Consider the following 21250-nt stretch of genomic DNA (forward strand, 5'->3'; position numbering starts at 1 on the left):
TTAGTGCCGCCTGCAGCCCGGGGTCTGATCCTGGAGACCCAGGATCGAGTCCTCCGTCGGGCTCCCTGCATGGAGCCCGCTTCTCCCTCTGCCTGTGTCTCTGCCTCTCAGTCTCTCTCTCTCTCTGAATAAATAAATTTAAAAAAAATACCTATTAAAAAAAAAAAAAGAATAACCCCCACAGGGGCGCCTGGGTGGCTTAGTTAAGCATCCAACATGATATTTCAGCTCAGGTCATGATATCAAGGGTTGTGGGATAGAGTCCCGCATTGGGGCTCCATGCTCGGTGGGGAGTCTGCTGGAGTTTCTCTCACCCTCTCCCATTCTCCTCACTTGCATGCTTTCTTTCTCAGGTAAATAATAAATAAGTCTTGAAAAAAAAAATAATCTCCACAGTTGGTAAAGAAAGGACTCCTTAGAACTTGAACCACTGATTAGCAATTAGCAAATAAATTTACTTAGAATTATGTCTTTTATGGTATTCTGTGACATATTAATAAGTGCTATTTGTGGTAAAACATTAGGAAAATACTTACAGAAAGTTGAAACAATTATTGTTTTGTAGGTGTATATGTGTGTTCATTTTGCTTTACTGTAAGACTTCTCAGAGCCTTAAAAATATCTCCTAGACAGGGAAATAGCATACACCAGTTCCCAAATTTATCTTACCTTACTTCTCTGACATCTATTAATATCTTGAAGAAAGTACAGATGGAATACAGTTTAGGAAATATTTACCTCATATGATGCCAAAATAAATTAGTGGGAGATTAAAAAGTTAAATGTGTAAGATACATCATAAAACCCAGAAGAGAACCTAAAATTTAGCTCTGAAATCTCTTATGGAATTAGTATTCTCTCGGCTAAGGGAAAATGGAGACAGTCATTAAGAAAAAGATTCACTGATTTTATGAACGTGAAAAATTAAAATATTTTTTAGGTCAAAACCAACAAAACTAGAGAAAACATGCTCAGTAAATGTAATAAATGGATGCGCACATAATACATTAAGGAATTTATAGGACAATGGACATGATCAGGTCGCTAAGAAGAAATATAATCAGCTTCTGTGCCCACGCTAGTGATTCCTCCTCTGGCTGTTTTTCCTACTGAAGCCAACAAAAATTTCAAACTTCGGTCACATGACAGCCTGGCTTAAAACGTGGCCCAGTTGCCCATGGCTCTTAGGATGAAGAGCAAACTCCTTTAACATGGTGGACAGGAAGCCTCACGCCTTCACTCTCCAGCTTCCTGTCCGCCCCTCAGGCACAGAGCCACCACACAGGACGCTCCTCTGTCCAGTCATTCTCTCCCCACCCTCCCATTCTTTTATCTTAGTTCACTTGCACGCAGCCTTTAGTTCTCATGTCCGACTTCACCTTCTCAGAAGAGCCTTCTTCGACTCTAATTCTGTGGTCTTAGATCAGATTCTCCTTAAAATAGTCTTAGCACCTTACACTTTCCCTCCATAGGGCTCACTTCCAGTTTTAACTGTACGTGTTGGGACAACTGCGTTAAATTTGAACCGTCTCACTACCTGGTAAACCCCACAAGGCCAGGGATCTTGACTGTCTTGTTCATCCTTGTATCCCCAGCACCCAGGAGAATATCTTCAGGTCAACATTTAAATAACAACAACAACAAAGGAACAATAAAAAATACTTCAAAAAAAGATAAAAATACTATTTATTTTTGGGACAGTGAGACTATAGGTAATATTTTTCTTGTCTTACTTTTCTGCGTTTTACATATTTTCTATAGTGCACATTAACAAAAAAAAGGTTTATGATGGACTCACATTTAAATAAGTATAGTAAGTGAAAATCAGGGTTTTAAAAAATTGAAGGAGGTGAAACTTGGCCTTATGAAGAATTAATTCAAATAGAAAACACATTTTATTGACAAGGAAAATGTTCCTGATGTACAGCTAACTGAAAAAAATATACCATAAAATAGTATACCTGATTGAAACCATTTTATGGTTATGTAAGCCATATAATCATCCTATGATGGTTCTATGATTTATGAAACCCTAGCAAGTGCTAGAATTTCATAAACTACAACCTTTAATTGTGATTATCTCTGGGTAGTGAAATTAAAAGTTTATTTTTTGTTTTTCTATGTTTTTAAATGTTTTTTGTATACATAATAGGAAAAAAGTCATCTCTTTAAACAGCTGCTTCTACATTTACAATATGGTTCAATTTGCAGCCCATTTTTAGGAATATATCTACTTTTTTCAAGTAGGGAATGCCTTATGCTATCTACTTCTTACTGTGTCGTATCAATTATTTTCTATAGTTTGTTTTATTAAAGCATACTTGACCTGAAGGTATTTCATATAAACTGAATCATTATACCAATATTTTTTAAAAGCTCATGGCACTAATAACATGGTTAAGTGATTACATGTTTAAGTAAATTATGCTAGCCTTTTTTTTTTTAAGATTTATTTTTATTTATTTATGATAGAGAGAGAGAGAGAGAGGCAAAGACACAGGCAGAGAGGGAGAAGCAGGCTCCATGCCGGGAGCCCGACGTGGGACTCGATCCCGGGACTCCAGGATCACGCCCTGGGCCAAAGGCAGGCACGAAACCGCTGAGCCACCCAGGGATCCCCTATGCTAGCCTTTTTATCATTTATCAATTTTCTGATATTGCAAGGCTTCTAGATTCTATTGTCATGTGAGTTACCACCTACCCTTACATCCAGACAACTTCCCCAAAAGTGATCATAATCTTAACTAAGAGAAGCAGAAAAACATTTTTGAAAAATTATTCTGTAGAACATTATTTTCCACTTATTCCAAATAGCACAAGGTTTGCAGGAAATGAAACGAAACCATGGTAACCAACTAAACCTATCATGAGCTATCAGATCAAAAGAACTCATAGTACATTACACGTCAACGCCTACCAGCAGCATAATCTTTCTCCAGTTCTTTTTGATTCTTCTTCCTATACATGAAAAAAGCTTTCAACCAATTTTTATCTTTTAAAAATATGAAAACCTCTTATCAGTATGTACTGTAATTCTCTGACTTTACCCAGGAACTCTAGCTGATTTTACCTTTAAGAGTCAACCCAATGCTCTGAGATTCAATTAAGAATTACTGTTTTTTTTTCCAATCATTAGCAAATTACATTTTTTACTTCAATGATTTTTTTATCATTTTTTAAATACAGTAACAATAGTTTCTTCACACTAAATCTTCAGCACTATACATATAAAAACACATTCTCACAGGAATTTCTTTCTTAATAGAAGCTTACCAGCTTTCCAAACTCAAAGCCACAAAAAATTAAATCACAACTGCACCTGATACAGAAGAGCCCCATTTTGTCATCCTCCATTCCATCACCAATCATCAAACACCATCATAGGAACTGAAGCTAAATTCACAGAATCTAGCTCAACATTCTTAAACTACCAACCATCAAAACTAACAAACAAGGTATTGATGGCTTTTGTTAGGCATTGGCTATTTATTACTTAACTATTTTGCCAGACAGACAAGAGGGCAAGTCTCTGTAAAGACTAGAGATGGGGACACCTGGGTGGCTCAGCAGTTGAGCGCCTCCCTTCGGCCCAGGGCATGATCCTAGAATTCCAGGATCAAGTCCCACACTGGGCTCCTTGCATGGAGCCTGCCTATGTCTCTGCCTCTCTCTCTTGTGTCTCTCATGAATAAATGAATAAAATCTTAAAAAAAAAAAAAAAAAGACTAGAGATGACCTTTACTGCTATGGTTAGTCACTAAGAGTGATCACTTAAAATACTTTATTTTACATAAAAATATATGCATATGTAACATGCCATAAAATATAATGTATACATGCCATAAAAATATGTCTATTTTATGCATGACAAATTTCTGGAATGACACCTAATTGAGAATGACATCATTTCTAAGGAGTGGAACTAGAAGTATGTGGTGTGAAAGTAAGGTAATTTGGCATTATATAAACTCTTTTTTTTTTATAAACTCTTATTTGAAAAAAATATATAACCACATCCATGTGTTGGTTTCATAATTGTAATAGATGTAAATTACATAAATGCAAATATGCTATTATTTTTATAGATGACTACTGCTGTTTTTCTTTATCCAAGCTCACTAAGCTTGGATAAAATTATTTTTATAAGCACAAATGACCACCAAATGATTTGATAATGAAATTTTAGCTTAAATAATTAAACTTTATATATATTTGATTTTGCTTTTCTCTTTGTGTGTAGAGGGAACATGTGATGGTGAAAAGTTAGCCCTTGAGGATTAGTGTAAGTAATCTTATCCCAAAATGCCTGAAACAGGGTTGATAGGCTTTATAAAAATGATAATGTGTTAACGTAAACATCTTTATTTAAAAAATCATTAATTTAAAAGCTAAGAGTTTACTTTCGTGCCAAATCCCCTGTCAACTTATAAAAAGTGCTGCATGGTTAATCATTACTTTGGATGTTGTTTTTAACGTTATATCTTCTATTTCTTAGCTTTTTGTTTTTTAGCAAGTTAAGCCTTGTTTTCCTTATCTGTAAAATGCAGAAAATACAGTTATTACCACATGGGCTTATTTTGTAGATAAAACCGGGTTCTCCAACCTGTATGCCCTGAATGGAGGTTGCAGGTTAAAAGATATCAAAAATGTTAGAGACTGGGAAGGTATGATGCAGCTGAAGTCCTTGGGCTGGTTACATCAGCCCACATTAACGTAAATATGGTACTTTTACCTTAGCGTGCCATATAGAACATCACAATTTTCAATGGGTGCCAAAATACGAAAAAGTATCAGAAAATACTGAAAGATAATGCACATAAAGTATTTACCATAGTGCCTGCCTGACTCAGGAAATATTCAGTAAATGTTAACTCTTATATTTATAAAACCGTTCAGTCCATCAATAAGACACTTATACATGCCAAGTCATTCATAGGAAAGGAGGCATGTTAGCAACACATTCTGGGGCAGTATCTGGTTACCAAGGAACAGATCTTAAATTGAGAACCAGGTAGGTTTTCTTCTGTACCTTAAAGTAGATACATAAGTCAGATTCCAGTTTCCCTTTACAAAGCAGATGATCAGAGTCAGTTACCTCTCTCATATCAAAGTTCCTGTCAACAAGCCCCAAAATATACTTGAAATTCAACTCCACCCTCAATGAAATGCTCAGGGGAATTTGCCTTATGTTGTGCCTCAAGAACACAAAGACCAAAAATATCTTGAAATAGCTTTTTTGATTTCTCTACCTTCTGTTTTAAATCCACTGCAATGTATGCATAACTTTTGAGATGAAACTGAAGCTTAAATAGACAGTATACTAGTGAATAAAAACCATATTGAGCATAAAAAAAACATGACAAATGAAGTACCATTCCAGAGTAAGGTGCACATCAAAACCACAATGCAGTACCACCTTCCACCCATGAGGATGCCATATCTGCTGTTTAAGTCAAAGACATCCTAACAAGTGTTGGCAAGGAATGAAGAAATTGGAACCCTCATATATCACAGGTGGGATTATAAAATTCTAAAATCATTTTGGAGAAAAATTTAGCAGTTCCTCAAAATGTTAAACATAGAGCCACAATATGATCTAGCAATTTCACTCCTAGGTATCGACTCAAGAGAAATGAAAACGTATGTCTACACAAAAACTTGTACACATTATTCATACTCACATATTTATAGCAATGTTATTCATAATAGCCCCAAAGTGGAAACAACTCAAATGTTCATCAACTGATGAGTGGAGAAACAAAATGTAGTCTATATCCATACATCGGAATATTATTCAAATGTTATACATTAATAAAAAAGAATACTATAGTGATATATGTGACAACACAGATGAACCCTGAAAACATGCTAAGGAAAAGAAGTCAGTCACAAAAAACCCACATATTATATGTGATTCCATTTATATGAAATGTCCAGGATATATAAATCTATAGAGACAAAAGTAGGCCAATGGTGAGAAGTGACTGCAAATGGGTATGGAGTTTCTTTTTAAAGAAATGGGTATGAATTAAATGTTCTAAAATTGATTACATAATTTTGTGAATGCATCAAAACCCATTGAATTGTACACTTTAAATGGGTGAATTCCTATGTTAATTACAATTTTAAAAACTTTTCTTTAAAGAGTAAGATACAATAACATGGGAAAGCCAAGACTTGTGAATAAAGTTAAAGCGGGGGGGGGGAGTTGCAATTTTGTAATATATGGAAACTAAGTGGTTGATATAGGTAGAAGTTTCAGAATACTCTTTGGACAGGAGGTAAATCTTTTTTCAGGCCAGGAAAAAAAAATTTAAAAACCCAGAAAATGGGAATAAAACAAATCAGTCAATTAGCCCTTAACTTTTTTTTCTCTAATATTTTAGAAAAAGTCTTTTAGGTTCATTTATCAAAAAGGCGTGTGAAAAAGAGAAAAAAAAAGTGGGGAGGGTATCTATCTGAACTCACCAAATAAAAGAAACCTGGTAGATTTTTTTTCTTGTTCACTCCACCCCAGCTGCCAGCAATTAATTCTAATTTGTTGACTGAAAATGAGAAATATATCACAGGCTCTTCATACTCAACCTACATATTTAAAATTTCCTCTCCCTGTAGACAGATAACTTGAAAAGCCATTAATCAGAGTGCTTGGTGAACATGAAGTCCAGAACAATAGAATGTGAGTAAATCAAATTGTTTAATGGAAAATCTCTCAAAGTATGCTCCACAGAGGGATTTCATGAATAGGGTCTCAGAATCACTTGAGTTTGGGAAATGCAGTAGAGTCTTTAAACAATACTCACAGACTCTGACAACCAAAGTTGGAAAGAACTGATTATATTTAATAGTGGGACACTCACGTGGTTCCTCAAATTCACCTCTATACTAGAGATAGTGCTACCAAATGTTGGCCAAGATTCCCCTGTTCCATAGACCCTGGACTCTAGAACACTGTCTTCTGTGACTTCCGTTCTATTGCTCCCAACACTGACCAATTCTTCTCCTAATCAACTATTAAAATAAATTGATACGTTGCATTTAGAATTAAATCTTCAGAGATTTGGGAGTTATTATCTTCCATTTTTTTATTACCTTCCATTTTGACCCAAGGTTGCAAGTAGCATCTTTGATTCTTCCCAAAATAAAAATCACACTATTGTATTTTTTGTGTGTGACTATAAAAATGATACACATGCATTGTAAAGAAATATCAGGCAACTCAGATTCTTTTAGACTTCTCTCTACATATATATATACACACACCAAACAGATACATAATTTTACCTAAGTAGCATAATACCATACACTGTCCTATATAATGAATTTTATTTTTCAGACTGTCATAGACCAATACATATTTCAAAATTTATTGAATAAGAAATAAGATATACATATTTTTTAATTAAAAAATTTATTTAAGTAATCTCTATACCCAACATGGGGCTCAAACTCATGACCCCAAGATCAAGAGCTGCATGCTCTTTGAATTAAGTCAGCCAGGTGCCCCAATAAAATATATAATAAATATGTTCAAACATATTAACAATATGCTTTCTCAGTTTTTAAATTCTCGTTTGTTCTTCATTATCTAAAATTTTCCAAAAACTCTTATCTTAGTGGTCAGCTCAAAACTAACAGGAAAGTGCCAAACAATGTGGGTATAAAGCATTCTCTGGAATATCCAGATACAGAATTTAGGGATTATCAAGACTCTTGCACATACGTCATCTTGCTCTTCTTCCAATTTAGAGAAGCTAAAATGAGTCAGACTCAAAAGAAATGTCTTTGGTGTTGCCAAATCTGTAGCTAACATTTCTCCTCAACAGGAGCCCTTCAAAATCCATTAAGATATCTAGAAACCCTTTTAAACATTATTTTTCTGTAGCCAAATTAATTACCTAAATAATGCTGGTAAAACTTAGCTCCCACTATCCTTTCCACTAATTATTCTTACTGCTTTCCCACAATGATCCTTCCAAATTACAAACATAACCATCACCTTCTATTAAAAGTCTTCAGTGACTCCCATTTTCTACAGATAAAATCCAAATTCTTAAGGATGAAATACCAGGCTTCCCTGGCACACTTACTGCTAAAACTTCCTGCACCCCCAAACCCCAGCAGCCTGCCATACACCAAATGTTCCATGCTGTTCTATATATTCCCTTCTTGGCTGTTTCTTACCTAAATGCTTGTTTTTCATCACATCCTATTCTTCTACCTGGCAAACCTCTAGTCTACCTTTAAGAGCCAAACCTGGCAAACCTCTAGTCTACCTTTAAACGTCGTCTTTCTTGACCCATGTAGATAATACCAACAGGATACAGAAGCTCAATAAATGCTACTATTTTTGATGAGGCAGTTGACTGAGGGATTATTTTAATTACCCAATTTAACAGTGAAAACCAAGCTCCTGTCTCCAAACAAAAGGCCTTGACATATTTATGACACACCAGGAATATTTTAAGGTATATATTAGTCAACGTACAATGGGTTTCACTGTGCTAAAATTATTAACATAATCAGGTTTCCCAATCACCTTTAAAATACTGAATTAGGGAGCCTGGGTGGCTCAGTGGTTTAGCACCGCCTTCAGCCTGGGTTGTGATCCTGGAGACCCGGGATCGAGTCCCACATCGGGGTCCCACCATAGAGCCTGCTTCTTCCTCTGCCTGTGTCTCTACCTCTCTCTCGCTCTGTGTCTCTCATGAATACATAAATTAAAAAATCTTTTAAAAAATACTGAATTATTTTAAAGTCAGTTTGGAAAATATTTTAAATCAAGTTTTGAAAAACATTATAGGCAAAAGAACATCAAAACCCAGAATTTACAAAACTCTGGTGTCTCACCTCATGTAAAACTTTCTTTGGAGCTAATACCAGATTTTCTTACTATTTACCAAAGCTAAAAATTGGATATACCACTTTAATAAGAGATTGATCAGGACTAAAAGATTTGAAGAATTATGGCAGAGATGGATCCTCACTGTAGAACAAGGAAACTACTTTGATGACTACCCATGATGTTATTTATAGTATGTAACTGCTATCCATCTTCTCTCCTCATTCAACCTACTTCCTTCCTTCTTTCTTCCTTTTCTTTCTTTTTTTCTTTCTTTCTTTCTTTCTTTCTTTCTCTCTTTTCTTTCTTTTTTTCTTTCTTTCTTTCTTTCTCTCTCTTTCTTTTCTTTCTTTCCTTCCTTCTCTTTCTTTTTCTTTCTTTCTCTTTCTTTCTTTCTTTCTTTCTTTCTTTCTTTCTTTCTTTCTTTCTCTTCCTTCCTTCCTTCCTTCCTTCCTTCCTTCCTTCCTTCCTTCTTTAAAACATGAAAAGAAAACCAGATTTTGTCTGGTCATCCAGACTTCCTCTCAAGCCTTATCTTCCAAAAGAAACTGAGCCCATCTCCCAGCTCTAGAAGCATGTGCCGGTTAGGCAAGCATCAGCACATGCATTTCCCTGCAGATTTTTCAACTGGCTCAGGGGTGGGAAAAGGAGTCCTGAGAAGGCCTGGTCAATTTGAAGGGAAGGATGCCTACTGCATGAGAAGGGAGGGGTTCTGCTGTACTCTGTGGCTAGGCATAAACAAGGAAGCATACAACTCTGATCGCCCCTGGCAGCCACTTTTTGACTATAAGAAAAGCCAGGCTTAGACTGGAGCTGATGCTGTGAGTGGCCATGAATAGAAATAAGATAACAAGTCCTTGATAACATCAATAGAGTACTGATCATCCATGTTATTGCATTTCCGGATTTCTCATTATGTGAGGTATTTCCTTAAGTAATTTATTGTTTGAGGCAATAGAGTTTGCTTATTTTGAATGTCAGATAATCAGATAATACTTGGACCTGAGCAAGTCTCAATTGATAGAGAATTTGATTCTTAAAATGGTGCTAATTACAGATTTTTAAAAGTTCTCTTTTGCAAACTAATGGGATTATAATCCCCACTCTACATATAGTAAACTAAAGCTCAGAGAGGTAAATATATATAATAAGGTCAGGGAACTAGAACTCATGTTTGTCAGGCTCTAAGTTACTACAACTATTTTCAAAGTTCCAACAGTGAGAGCAGTAATTGCAATTATATTTTGTGACAGATGTTTTAAAATCTCAATTTCTTATTTCCTCTGACCTTCTTCTCTTCCAACCTGTATGTTAATCAGAAGTTTTCCTGTTTAGGTCATTAAATGTTCTTCCAAGGGTACCTAGGTGGTGCAGTCAGTTAAGCATCCGACTCTTGGTTTCAGCTAGGATCCTGATCTCAGATCAAGCCCAGTGTGGCCCTCCATACTCAGCAAGGAATCTGCTTGGGATTCTCCCTCTGGCCCTCCCCCTGCTTGCTCATGCAGGCGTGTGCGCTTGCGCTCACTCTCTCTCTCAAATCAATCAAACTTTTATTTATTTTTATTTTTTTCAATCTTTTAAAAAATGTTTCTTCTTCCAGCTTTCTTTTCTAGTTTTAGTAAAATACATACTTAAGATTACATTTTTCTTGCCAGTAAAAATGAATAAATTTAGCAGATCAGGCCACTGAGAAAAAGGGATATTTGTATATCCAAGAGAACCAATGTTATGAAAGAGTATAATAAATCAAAGTAATGCATAACTTTAGTCCTGATATCATAGTAAATGTGCAACATTGATATAAAGAGGCATTTTAATATTTCCAAGAAAATTCTTGGATGGAATCCAAGCAAGTTAGCCCTACGTTAAATGAATGGCTTAGGAAGAATAACAGTGAGATCCTAGAGGCAAGCTATGTGATTCACCCATTAGCACACTTAAGCTAAGGCAGGAAAGGTAAACAGCTATTGAGGATCACAATGTTATTTATAAATTTATTGAGATAGTAAAGGCCTTTTTGCATTCACATTAATTCCATAAAAATATGAAAATCTTAGGTAAATATAGTGAAAAAGCCAGTTTTGAATGTGTTGTCATTAGATCTACATACAGAAATTGTTTAGACCTTATCAGGTATAGGAGTGGCAAGAGAAAATAGATACTGAATATTTAAAAGATCATTTCATATGATCACTTATATTAGCTCTTCACTGATCTTTACATCTTCTTATTTCACTATTTCCAAGAATTCATGGTGCACTGTTTGTTTAACTCTATCAGTTATTTGCAGTAAACAACAGTTTTGATAGGTCATTGTTTAAGAAAATACAGGAAAAGATGGAGAATTTAATCAGAGAATTAGAATTTTAAAAAAATGAAAATTTGCACCTAAGTAACACAAAATATGAAATATTCTTAACATTTAACAAAAAGGACAATACAAAACATGCACTAGTCCTATCTCTCTTCACTTGTCATTCTGTATGTATAACACTGAACCTAATTTTTTCTTCTAGTGAGAAAAATTATATAATGACATTTAAATATTTTTAAAGAATTAGTTCTAAACTATGAAAATCATAAAAAAATGTTTTCAAAACCAAATTCCTTAAATTATCTTAGGTTTTTTATTTGATATTTGCAATATATCCAACTGTAACTAATCCAAATGTTGTCAAAATCAATACACAGAAAATCCCAAAGTCACTGAAATACTTCATGCTTTGTGACATATAATCCAGTGCTTGGGCTAGCACTCTGTCTTCAACTACACATTCCAACCATGTGAATGCCTGTCTATATGCTTCCATTGTATAAAAAACTTTCACTGATCAACAATCATTTTTCTTGAACCAAGTGGTCAACATGAGCAAAGGCAGAAAAGCCAGAAAAACATGACCTGAAATTCAGGCTGAGATCTGGTACAGGAGAAGACGCTGCACAAGAGAAAAGTAAGACATTACATACAGACAACCTCCCAAGCTGTACAACGAGAATCTCTTTTCTGATTACAGAAAATTGGTACCATGACAGCACACATACAACACATACCCCCCTACATAAACCCTCACATTATATATAAAGATCATCATTGAAGGATTAGGCCCCACAAGTACTGGGGAGATGCCAATGATAGAGGGAGGTATGATCTTTGAAACCTTGTGCCCCACTCAACACCACAACTTTGCTGATCACTGCATCTGATTTTAAGATTGGTCATTAATGATACTGTGTAAGATACATTTGAGGGTACAAGGCTGGGTAGAGTGAGATTTCCAAGCAATTACTGAACTAGTCTTGAAATCAAAAAGAAGGGTAAAATTGAGAAATCCTGAAAAAATAAAAGGCTGTTGGGTTTGGCTGTGTGATATGAGCAAGAAGACAAAGTCCTCTTAACCGTGAGATAATATAGGCACAGTACCATGGGCTTTCCATTCTATGAGAAAGTATGGAATATAAAGAGAAGAAAAGGTGCGCCCCAAATACAAAAGGAAAACTCAAAACTAAAGTTAATTTTAAAAGCAACTTATGTATTTTTTAAAAAACTTATAAACACCAAAAAAATGTTTGATATGGGATATGGTGTCTAAGACAATGTGAGATGAAGGCTTCTAAATGCAGTACTACCAGGGCCCACAAACATCTTAATATAGCTAAGAAAAAAAAGAAAAGTGAGGTCTTGGTTTCAGTCTTGTGGACTGACTAAATAATAGTGTCACCAGCTAATAAAGGGAATACAGATGTTACAGCGTACTTAGGAGGAAAATGGACAAGTTCAGTTTTGGACACAACAAAGTTAAGGTACCAATGCAGCAACTTGAATTCAAGGACTTGTTTTTAAGATTTTATTTATTTATTCATGAGCGACACAGAGAGGCAGAGACATAGGCAGAGGGAGAAACAGGACCCCCATGAGGAGCCTGATGTGGGACTTGATCCCAGGACCCCAGGATCATGACTTGAGCCAAAGACAGACGCTTAACCACTGAGCCACCCAGGTGCCCCAGTTGTTGCTAACTTTAGGGCTGATGGCTAACACAATAAATGCATAATGAACATTGATGTTTATAAATTATGAAACTGCCTCCCCTAAACAGATCATGCATAATGTTGAAAACAAAATAAACTGATGTGACTTGGAAGAATCATCAGTCCAAATGGGGAATATCCAATATATCAATACAACTTATTTTCATATTCTCCTTAACACTTTCCTGCTAAACATCTAGTTCAAATCCAGGAAGATCATATTTCAGCATGTAAATTACAGTGTATATTCACAAATTCCCTACTCCAACTACAGACCCTTTTACTCATTACTATTTCTTTTCTATGTATAGTTTTATGGTTATTTTCAATAACAAAAGAAAGGCTGTATGTTTCCTCCAGATATAAGAACTAAAAACATTCCCATCCATCTCATGCTCATCTATTCTCCAATTTCTATCTCAGATTTCCTAGGCTCAACTGGATGGAAGTAATTATAAAATTACAGGATTATATTATATTGTATTATATTATAAAAACACAGTTACTGTATTCCTACAGTTCCTACAGGTAGGAAGGAGGAAGAGCCTTGGAGCTTGAGGTGCCACTTTTCTCTACACTAAACCCCTGGCCCTAGGATGTTCACTGATGTCCTTCAGTGAAAAGTAAGGGACAGCCACGCTAGACGGTGAGTGGCAATATGATATAATGAAGTACCTGAACTTTGCAATGAGGCAACACTGAGCTCCAGTTCAGTTCTGTAACTCCCTATGTGACCTTGGAGCGATTTAGGGCAGATAGCAATAAAAGGAAAGGACAGTGTTGTGCAGATATCTATCTATATTTCCCTCATCCTACGTCCTTCTTCGTTATTCTGGTCCATATGTCTTCATGTGTACACTCGCTTACCCCAGACACACAGTCAGACTATTGGGAAATGGAGTGTTATGGAATCTTAGAATTACAGAATGCTTGCCATAAAAAGAAGAAAAAACTGACTTCAGGGAATTCTGTGATTTACCTGAATCGGTCTTTAGTTCATTTGGTGGTAAAATGAATAAGTATTTGAATTTCCAGCCCAGAATTTTTCCCCATATACCATAATTTAAACCAAAAAACAACATAATTAAATAATTGAAGGAAGATTCACATTTTATAATCTGCCATTAAAATCAAATTTCTGCACCTGCAAACAAGCTTTATTCTCCAAGTGCACAACTGATTCAGAATTTGGTAGAAAACAATACTAGATTTTTGACAGAAAGATTAAGTCTCGTGGATGGGATTAAGAGCAGTCCCTGCTAACTCAAACAGGCATGAGTGATCAGAGAAGGAGTTCAACATGGTCATATTAGAACAACAACATCATCTTCCCTGTTCTCTCATTGTGGCTACCCAAATAATTGCCATGTCTCTGACCCCCTTCTGAGGAAGTCTCTACTTTTAAGTCTTTTCCAAAGAATGGATGAATGAACGCACAAAGACAATGGATAATTATTCCAAGCCTTTGGAGAGGCAGCAATGGAGAGTGACTAAGAGCCTAGACTCTGAAGCCAGATTAGCTGGCTTCAAATATCAGCTACCCAAATTCCTAAACGTATCCCCCTGGCCAAGTTACTCCACTTCTACATCCTCGGTTCCCTTCTCTGTGAAGTGAGGATAGTAACAGTACACACATCCTAGAGTTGCTGAGAAGATTAAATGAGGTCCAAGGCCTGGCAGGAAGTAAGCCCAGTGGGTAAGCATGCTATTGTATTACTGTTCTGTTATTACTGCAGGGCATGGAAATATCTGTTTCTGTGCACTATACTATAAGCTAAGAAGAGCCAAAATACTAGGCAAAGTTCAGTTGAGAGGAAAGAGCCAAGAACTCCCAAGAAAAGCTGCTTCAACCAAAAGCCAACGTAAGAGAAATGATATTGGCTTTAATTTTATGAGGTACAAAGATCTTTTCTCTCAGTTCCTTTCCTTATTCAAGAAATCGATGGGAATTGACACAGCAGGACAGATGGGACAGAAAGGGTAAGATGAAATAGAAGAAAGCAGCTACAATAAAAATGCTTTAAAAGTTTTTCAATTCTTAATTACTGAGTGCTACCATTCATGAGGAATTTTTTAAGGGTCTCAAAGCTATTAAAATGGTAATTAGGTCCCAAGAAAACAAGAACCAATTCAATTACATGCTGGATGCTTTTAAAATTTAAAGCCCTCTATTAAGAGGGTTTTAAATGAAGCACAGTTATAATTACAGGTCCATGACCAACCTTAAAGCCAAAGTGTAGGTTCCCGGCTGACGCTGGCTCTCACGAATAAGGTAACTCCCCTCTGCCACACTCAAGAGCTGGTCTGCTTCTTCTCGGGAGATCATGCCGTGAAATCTAAGAAAAAAGTCAATTCAGAAACTGAATGCTTTCTACCTTTTTTAGTAAAGCAAAATAAAATAAACCCCTCCATGCTCTCCTGTTATTTTCTAGACAAAGTACTGCCATATAGTCGAAGGGGAGCAGTTGAGTTTAACTCTGCTTGTGTTTCTCTGGGCCTGGCCCCTGGCCAGCTTCCCTGTGGTAACAAGAACCATACCAAAGTAGCTCTCCAATTCATTTAACAATTTTGAAATCAAAATTCACATCCATCTAAGGGAAGATCAACCACCTCTCTCTCGAGAGGACGTTCCCTTCTCATGTAGCTGTCTGACCATATGGACATACTAACAAATATCCAGCAATGTGTCCCATTTCCTTCCTGCACACTAGTGGCACTGCTCCAGAATTCTGGCTCACAGTCTAAGTTGGCAATTTCCCAGGACCCTGGGTTGCCCTTAATTGGCATGATTGCCCAATAATGTGCATAATCTGCATCACTGGATACTCAGGCCAAAAGCAAACAACAGTAATACTTGCTTTCACTCCCTGCTAAAATCCTATTTTTGATTAACAGGGAAAAAAGCAGGAAGAAGAAAAAACATAAATAACACAGTCTTTACACAAAGACAGTAGATTCATCTACAGCATTCTGACATAAAACACTGAAAAAAAATGTCAGTGGTGACTAATGATTACTATTAAAAGGAAAAAAATCTTATATATTTGTATGGTGATTTAAAATTAAAATTTACAAAGAACTTACACATATATTATGTCCTTTCAGTAATTCAAGAATAACTGAATTGAGGGACTGCTCAAGTGATACCGTGTGGTTTTCACTAGTATGAAAAATACAACAGTCACTTGATTTTGGAATGAAATGGCACCTTGAAAATGTAGGGACTTTACTAGTGGACAAGTGGCAAATTTTTGGAGTTTTTATAATGGAAATGGTTCAGTCTTTCTCAATTTTGGTCTTAAAACAGTTCATGGTACATATGTTCAATTCATGATAATCAGAGCAGCTAGGTTTAAAAGTGGACCCTGGGAATTTCTTATCTTCATATATCTCTCAATCATTCAGAACCAGATCCATCAGACTCTGCCAGAGGCAGGAAGACTACTGGTAACCTATGCCTGGTAGTAACACATACCATAGATTAGCATATTGGCATATTGTTTTAAGTTTACATGACATCAGTTAATAAAGTTGGTAAAATTTAATATTTATTTGTTTTTAAAAACTCAATTATTTTAAAAGAAAATCACAATGAAGGATACAGACTTTGGAACAGAACCTGACAAAGCTATTTAAAGATCTGTAAAACTCTTCATACCATTTGAACCGAAATTTCCACCCCAGAAAAAACTTTATGCACTAAGATGTTTCTGATAATATCATTTTATAATATAGTTTAGAAGCAAACTAAGTGCCAAAAGCAGCAGTGACTAAATTACAACCATAAGTACCATCAGTGGCTCTCCCCAACTCATAAGTGCCTATGTTCTATGTTCTATTCACAAAAGTTATGAAAACTTAAACAGAATTTTTAAAAATTTAAAATACTTGCTACACACGTCATTGTTTATCTGATATAATCTTAAGTCTTGAAAAAGGCTTATTCGAGGAATGATTGGGTTATAGGTGATTTTTATTCTTTGTTCCAAAGGGCTGTATTTCTTTTCGTTATAATCAGAAAAATTAAGCATTTAAAAAATTACTACAACATTTTTCATAAAATAGAAAAATGTTCATTAAGTGGAAAAATCAGGCTATAAAATTAAATCTATAATATCTCAATTTTGTAAGACCATTAGGAAAATAGATCCTCAGAAGGTAATACTTTGGATTGTTAACACTAGTTACTTCTGCATAGCATAAATTTACTTATAGAAAATCTGGAAAATAAAAGTATAAATATACAATAAACCACCCTACCCTCACTGTATGTACCTACATAAATATACATTGACATGCTTAATACATATACACACAAATATATACATTTTCCTTCATACACATCAAGGATTAATTATTTATATGAATTGCATCTTTATTTTATAATTCCATATACACATTTTTCCATGTTATTTGCTTCTCTACACTATTCTCTTTACTTTTCGTATTTTCACCAGTTAGAATAATTTGTAAACAGAAAATAACTTAACTCATTCAAACTTGAATACTTCCTTCATCTTGCTTTTTTTTCCCATCTTGCTTTTATTTTTACTACAAGCATCCATTTACCTGTCTCTCTTAAATATTCCAATCTATAAAATGTTTTCTCATAATCCATACTTACTCTCTTCCATAGTACTTTGGTCTGTTTTCCACCTATTTGGGAAGGAAAAGAAAGATATTTGTGAAGATGCAAATGTTCAGAACCTAAATCAACATTTTGTATATGTGGTAAATTAAAACATACATTAAGAAAAGGAATTAGAATAAGATTCAAAATATCAGAGACTGGAGTCCCAGTTCTATCAGCAGGTTAACTGTGCCATTCGGACTTGTCATTTCATCTCTCAGGTCTATTTCTCATCTAAAAAGGGCTATGTATGTAAAAAGAGTTGGATTAAATCTAACCTTTCATTTCTAGGATTTTATGAATCTGAAAAATATTTACATCATTTTATCCAAAAAAAGTAAAATAAAACTTAATGCCACAATTGTGTCAGAACAGATTGTAGCTTTTTCTCCCTTCCTCTCTCTCCTGTTACTCCATCTTTTCCATTCTGTTCACACCTCAATATAATCTTGCCCTTTTCTCCTTCCATCAGCTCTTCCTTCACCAGACTTTATCCCTCTCCTCCCCGCAGCAGTGCATGGCAGGTATGCTGGCTGTGGCTAAAGAAAGACTCCACAGAAAGGATTCTAAAGAATTTGTACTGGAGTAAAGTGAAAGGGAGTATCTGGCCCATACATTCAAGAAACATTTACTGTATGCTCATTGTGTGATAGGTGCTGTCCTACCCAGAAGAGGACATATTACTGTAATAAGACAAAAACTGTCATTACTTTTTGAAACTTAGAGACATACAAGAAGTTTCGAGAAAACAAACAGTAAAATAGAAAGTAGTAATAAGTGCTATAATAAAAAATAAGTCCGTATAATGTGAAAGGGAGGGCTAATGAGGTATTTAAATTGGGTGGGCAGGAAAGGCCTCCCCGAGAAGGTGACATTTCAACTGGGTTCTGATGTCCTGAATGTCTTTTTCCAAGAAGATATACAGATAACAAACAGACACATAAAAAGATGCCTGACATCACTAATTATCAGGGAAATGCAAACCAGAACCACAATAAGATTTATCACCTTACACCCGTCAGGATGGATAGACTAAGAAACACAAGAAACAAGTTTTGGTGAGGATGTGGAGAAAAAGGAACCCTCATGCACTGTTCATGGTAACGCAAACTGGTGCAGCCGCTGTGGAAAACAGTATGGAGGTTCCTAAAAAATTTTAAAAAGAGGGGCACCTTGGCTGGCCCAGTCAGTAGAGGGTATGACATTTGATCTTAGAGTCATGAGTTCAAGTCCCACATTAGGTGTAGAGCTTACTTTAAAAAAAATTAAAAATAGATATATCATAAGATTCAATAATTCACTACCAGATATTTACCCAATGAAAAGATATATGCACCCCTATGTTTACTGTAGTGTTATTTACAATAACCAAATTATGGAAGCAGCCCAAGTGTCCAGTGATGGATGAATGGATAAAGACAATGTAGTACACACACACACACACACACACACACACACAATGATTACACAGCCATAAAAATGAATGAGATTTTGCCATTTGCAATAACATGAAGATATTATGCAAAATGAAATAAGTTGAACACAGAAAGATAAATACCATATGATTTCACTTTTAAGTGGAATCTTAAAAAAACAAAATGAACAGACTCTTAAATACAGAGAACAAAATCATGGTCACCAGAGGGGAGCAAGAGGGAGGTGACAGGTGAAATAAAGAGGATTAAGAGGTGCAAATTTCCAGTTATAAAATAAATAAATGATGGAGATAGAAAGTACAGCATAGGGAATATAGTCAATAATGTTGTAATAACATTGTACGGTGACAGATGATGACTACACTGGTTGTGGTGAGCACTGAGTAATCTATAAACTTGAATTAATATGTTGTATACCTGAAACTAATGCAGCATGGTATGTCATTTATGTTTCAATAATTTAAGATATAAAAATAGACTTAACAGATTAAAAATATTTTAATAAAGAATTTTAAAATGAAAATAAATATATTTACAGTAATATACACCAAGAGGGGAATTAGTAAGCTGATTTATAGTAAATGCAGTTTGGAAGAATGATGTGGATCTACAGGGAGTAACATGAAGAAGTCACCAAGACAAACCATTGAATATAAATGTAAGTCATGGAGTAATTATACAGTATGGCACCATTTAGGAAAAGCCCAAGTACACTATACTTTAATATACATTTACAAAATTGAGAGATATCTGGAAAAATATATACCAAATTCAAATGGTTTCCTTCCAGGAAGGTTGGGGAGAACTGAACTGATGGGCCCATTGGGAAGGCAAAAGAAAGACTTTAGTATTATCTGTAACATAATTTTTAGTAAAGAATGCATTTATGCATTGCTAATATTATCTGATAACACCTTTAAAAATAGAAATCAAGATTAATTTTTGTGTAATTTTAGAGTCTTGGACATATTAAGATATATTCCCTCAATAGGGTCCCTCAAATCTTAACATCTTTGCAGGTGGCTGAAGGTAAAAGAAGCTTATCAGGCCTATGGGAATGAAGTAAAAAGAAAGGAAAGTTCTTGAATACACTGTATTCAATGATGGACATTCTGGACAGTACAAAGAAGTGGTGTAGCTGAGGTACTGGTGGCCTTAAATGGTGTAGCAGTCCAATGGTGTTACAACCCAAGACAAATACTGATTATCTGATATTCCTACATTAGGTACACAAAAATGCTTCCACTGATTACCTAACTACTCATCTTCATAAAACAATTGATTAGGTCTTACACTGTTGAATAATTACTTTGCTTTGCCCAGAGAATTTTGAACTAAAGGAAATTAGGAAAATTTAAATTTTTTTAAATTAAAAAAATTAAAAATTAAAAAAAGGAAATTAGGTAAACATTGGATGATTAATACAATACTGTCAAAATAAGCAGTAAGTCCAAAATAAATTGACAAAACAATCGCCTATTTTCTGCTTTTCTATAATGGAAGTATCAAATAAAACAAGTTTAAACTGACTTTTTTTTCTCTTCTATCTATATAGTGAAGGATATCAGAATATGCCACTTCAGCATAAGGATTATTTTGAGCTGAAGGCAATTAAGAAACCACAAATAAAGAAAGAACAATGGCCCTCCCCCTTTCACCTCAAAGTAGGACATAAATTTCCCTTTGTAAAGGTGCCCCCTCCCATAACAGGGAGAGAAGAACACAATGATTCCAGGGACAACTCTTATCCACTGAGATGACTGGAGTCTGCATAAGAAACCTTACCAAAATACCCTTACTTACTAAACAGTTCCTAATCACCATTCCACAACTCATCCTAACCCCTCTGAGGCCCAAACCCCTTTTGCTTTGCCTGGTCTCTTCACCACACCTTATCACCCTTTGTTAAAGTGGTATATAAGCCACCAGTTGAAATTGCCATTTGGGGTTTTCATTTATCAGCTATGAGCCCCTCTTCTCCTGTGTGCAGAGGAAATAAACCTCTTCCACAATTAATCTCTCTTCTGTCAGTTCAATGTGTAGGCCCCAGACACTGAACCTAAGAGGAGAGAAGAGGTTTTCCTTCTTTACAACAGCATTTAGATTTTTGCTGATGTGTAAGATGTCATTACTTAAGTTGTGATCTAGAATAATCTTTTCAAATTCACGGATATGATAGCATTATTCTGATAATCAAATAAAAAAGGGTTAGTAATATAAATAATGATTATTAATGATCCCAATTAATCTACTTGCAAATACATCCAACTGGGAATTTAAATGTTATATGCAATAATAAAAATATATTTATGT

At 35.2% G+C, this 21250-nt stretch overlaps 1 protein-coding gene across 6 annotated transcripts in view; it reads right to left on the reverse strand.

Moving 5' to 3' along the window:
• Positions 1 to 21250, reverse strand: part of CHN1 (chimerin 1) — a 195460-nt gene that overhangs the window by 102390 nt on the left and 71820 nt on the right. For all 6 annotated transcript variants that reach the window (XM_072751978.1, XM_072751977.1, XM_072751979.1 and 3 more), the window contains 2 exons: positions 17496 to 17527; positions 15094 to 15207 (listed from right to left, as the gene is read on the reverse strand). In XM_072751978.1, coding sequence (XP_072608079.1) covers positions 15094 to 15207; positions 17496 to 17527 — 146 coding nt within the window. The remainder of the gene's footprint in view (positions 1 to 15093; positions 15208 to 17495; positions 17528 to 21250) is intronic.

This window comes from Vulpes vulpes, chromosome 3 (genome assembly GCF_048418805.1).
Source record: "Vulpes vulpes isolate BD-2025 chromosome 3, VulVul3, whole genome shotgun sequence".
NCBI classification, from domain to species: domain Eukaryota; kingdom Metazoa; phylum Chordata; class Mammalia; order Carnivora; family Canidae; genus Vulpes; species Vulpes vulpes.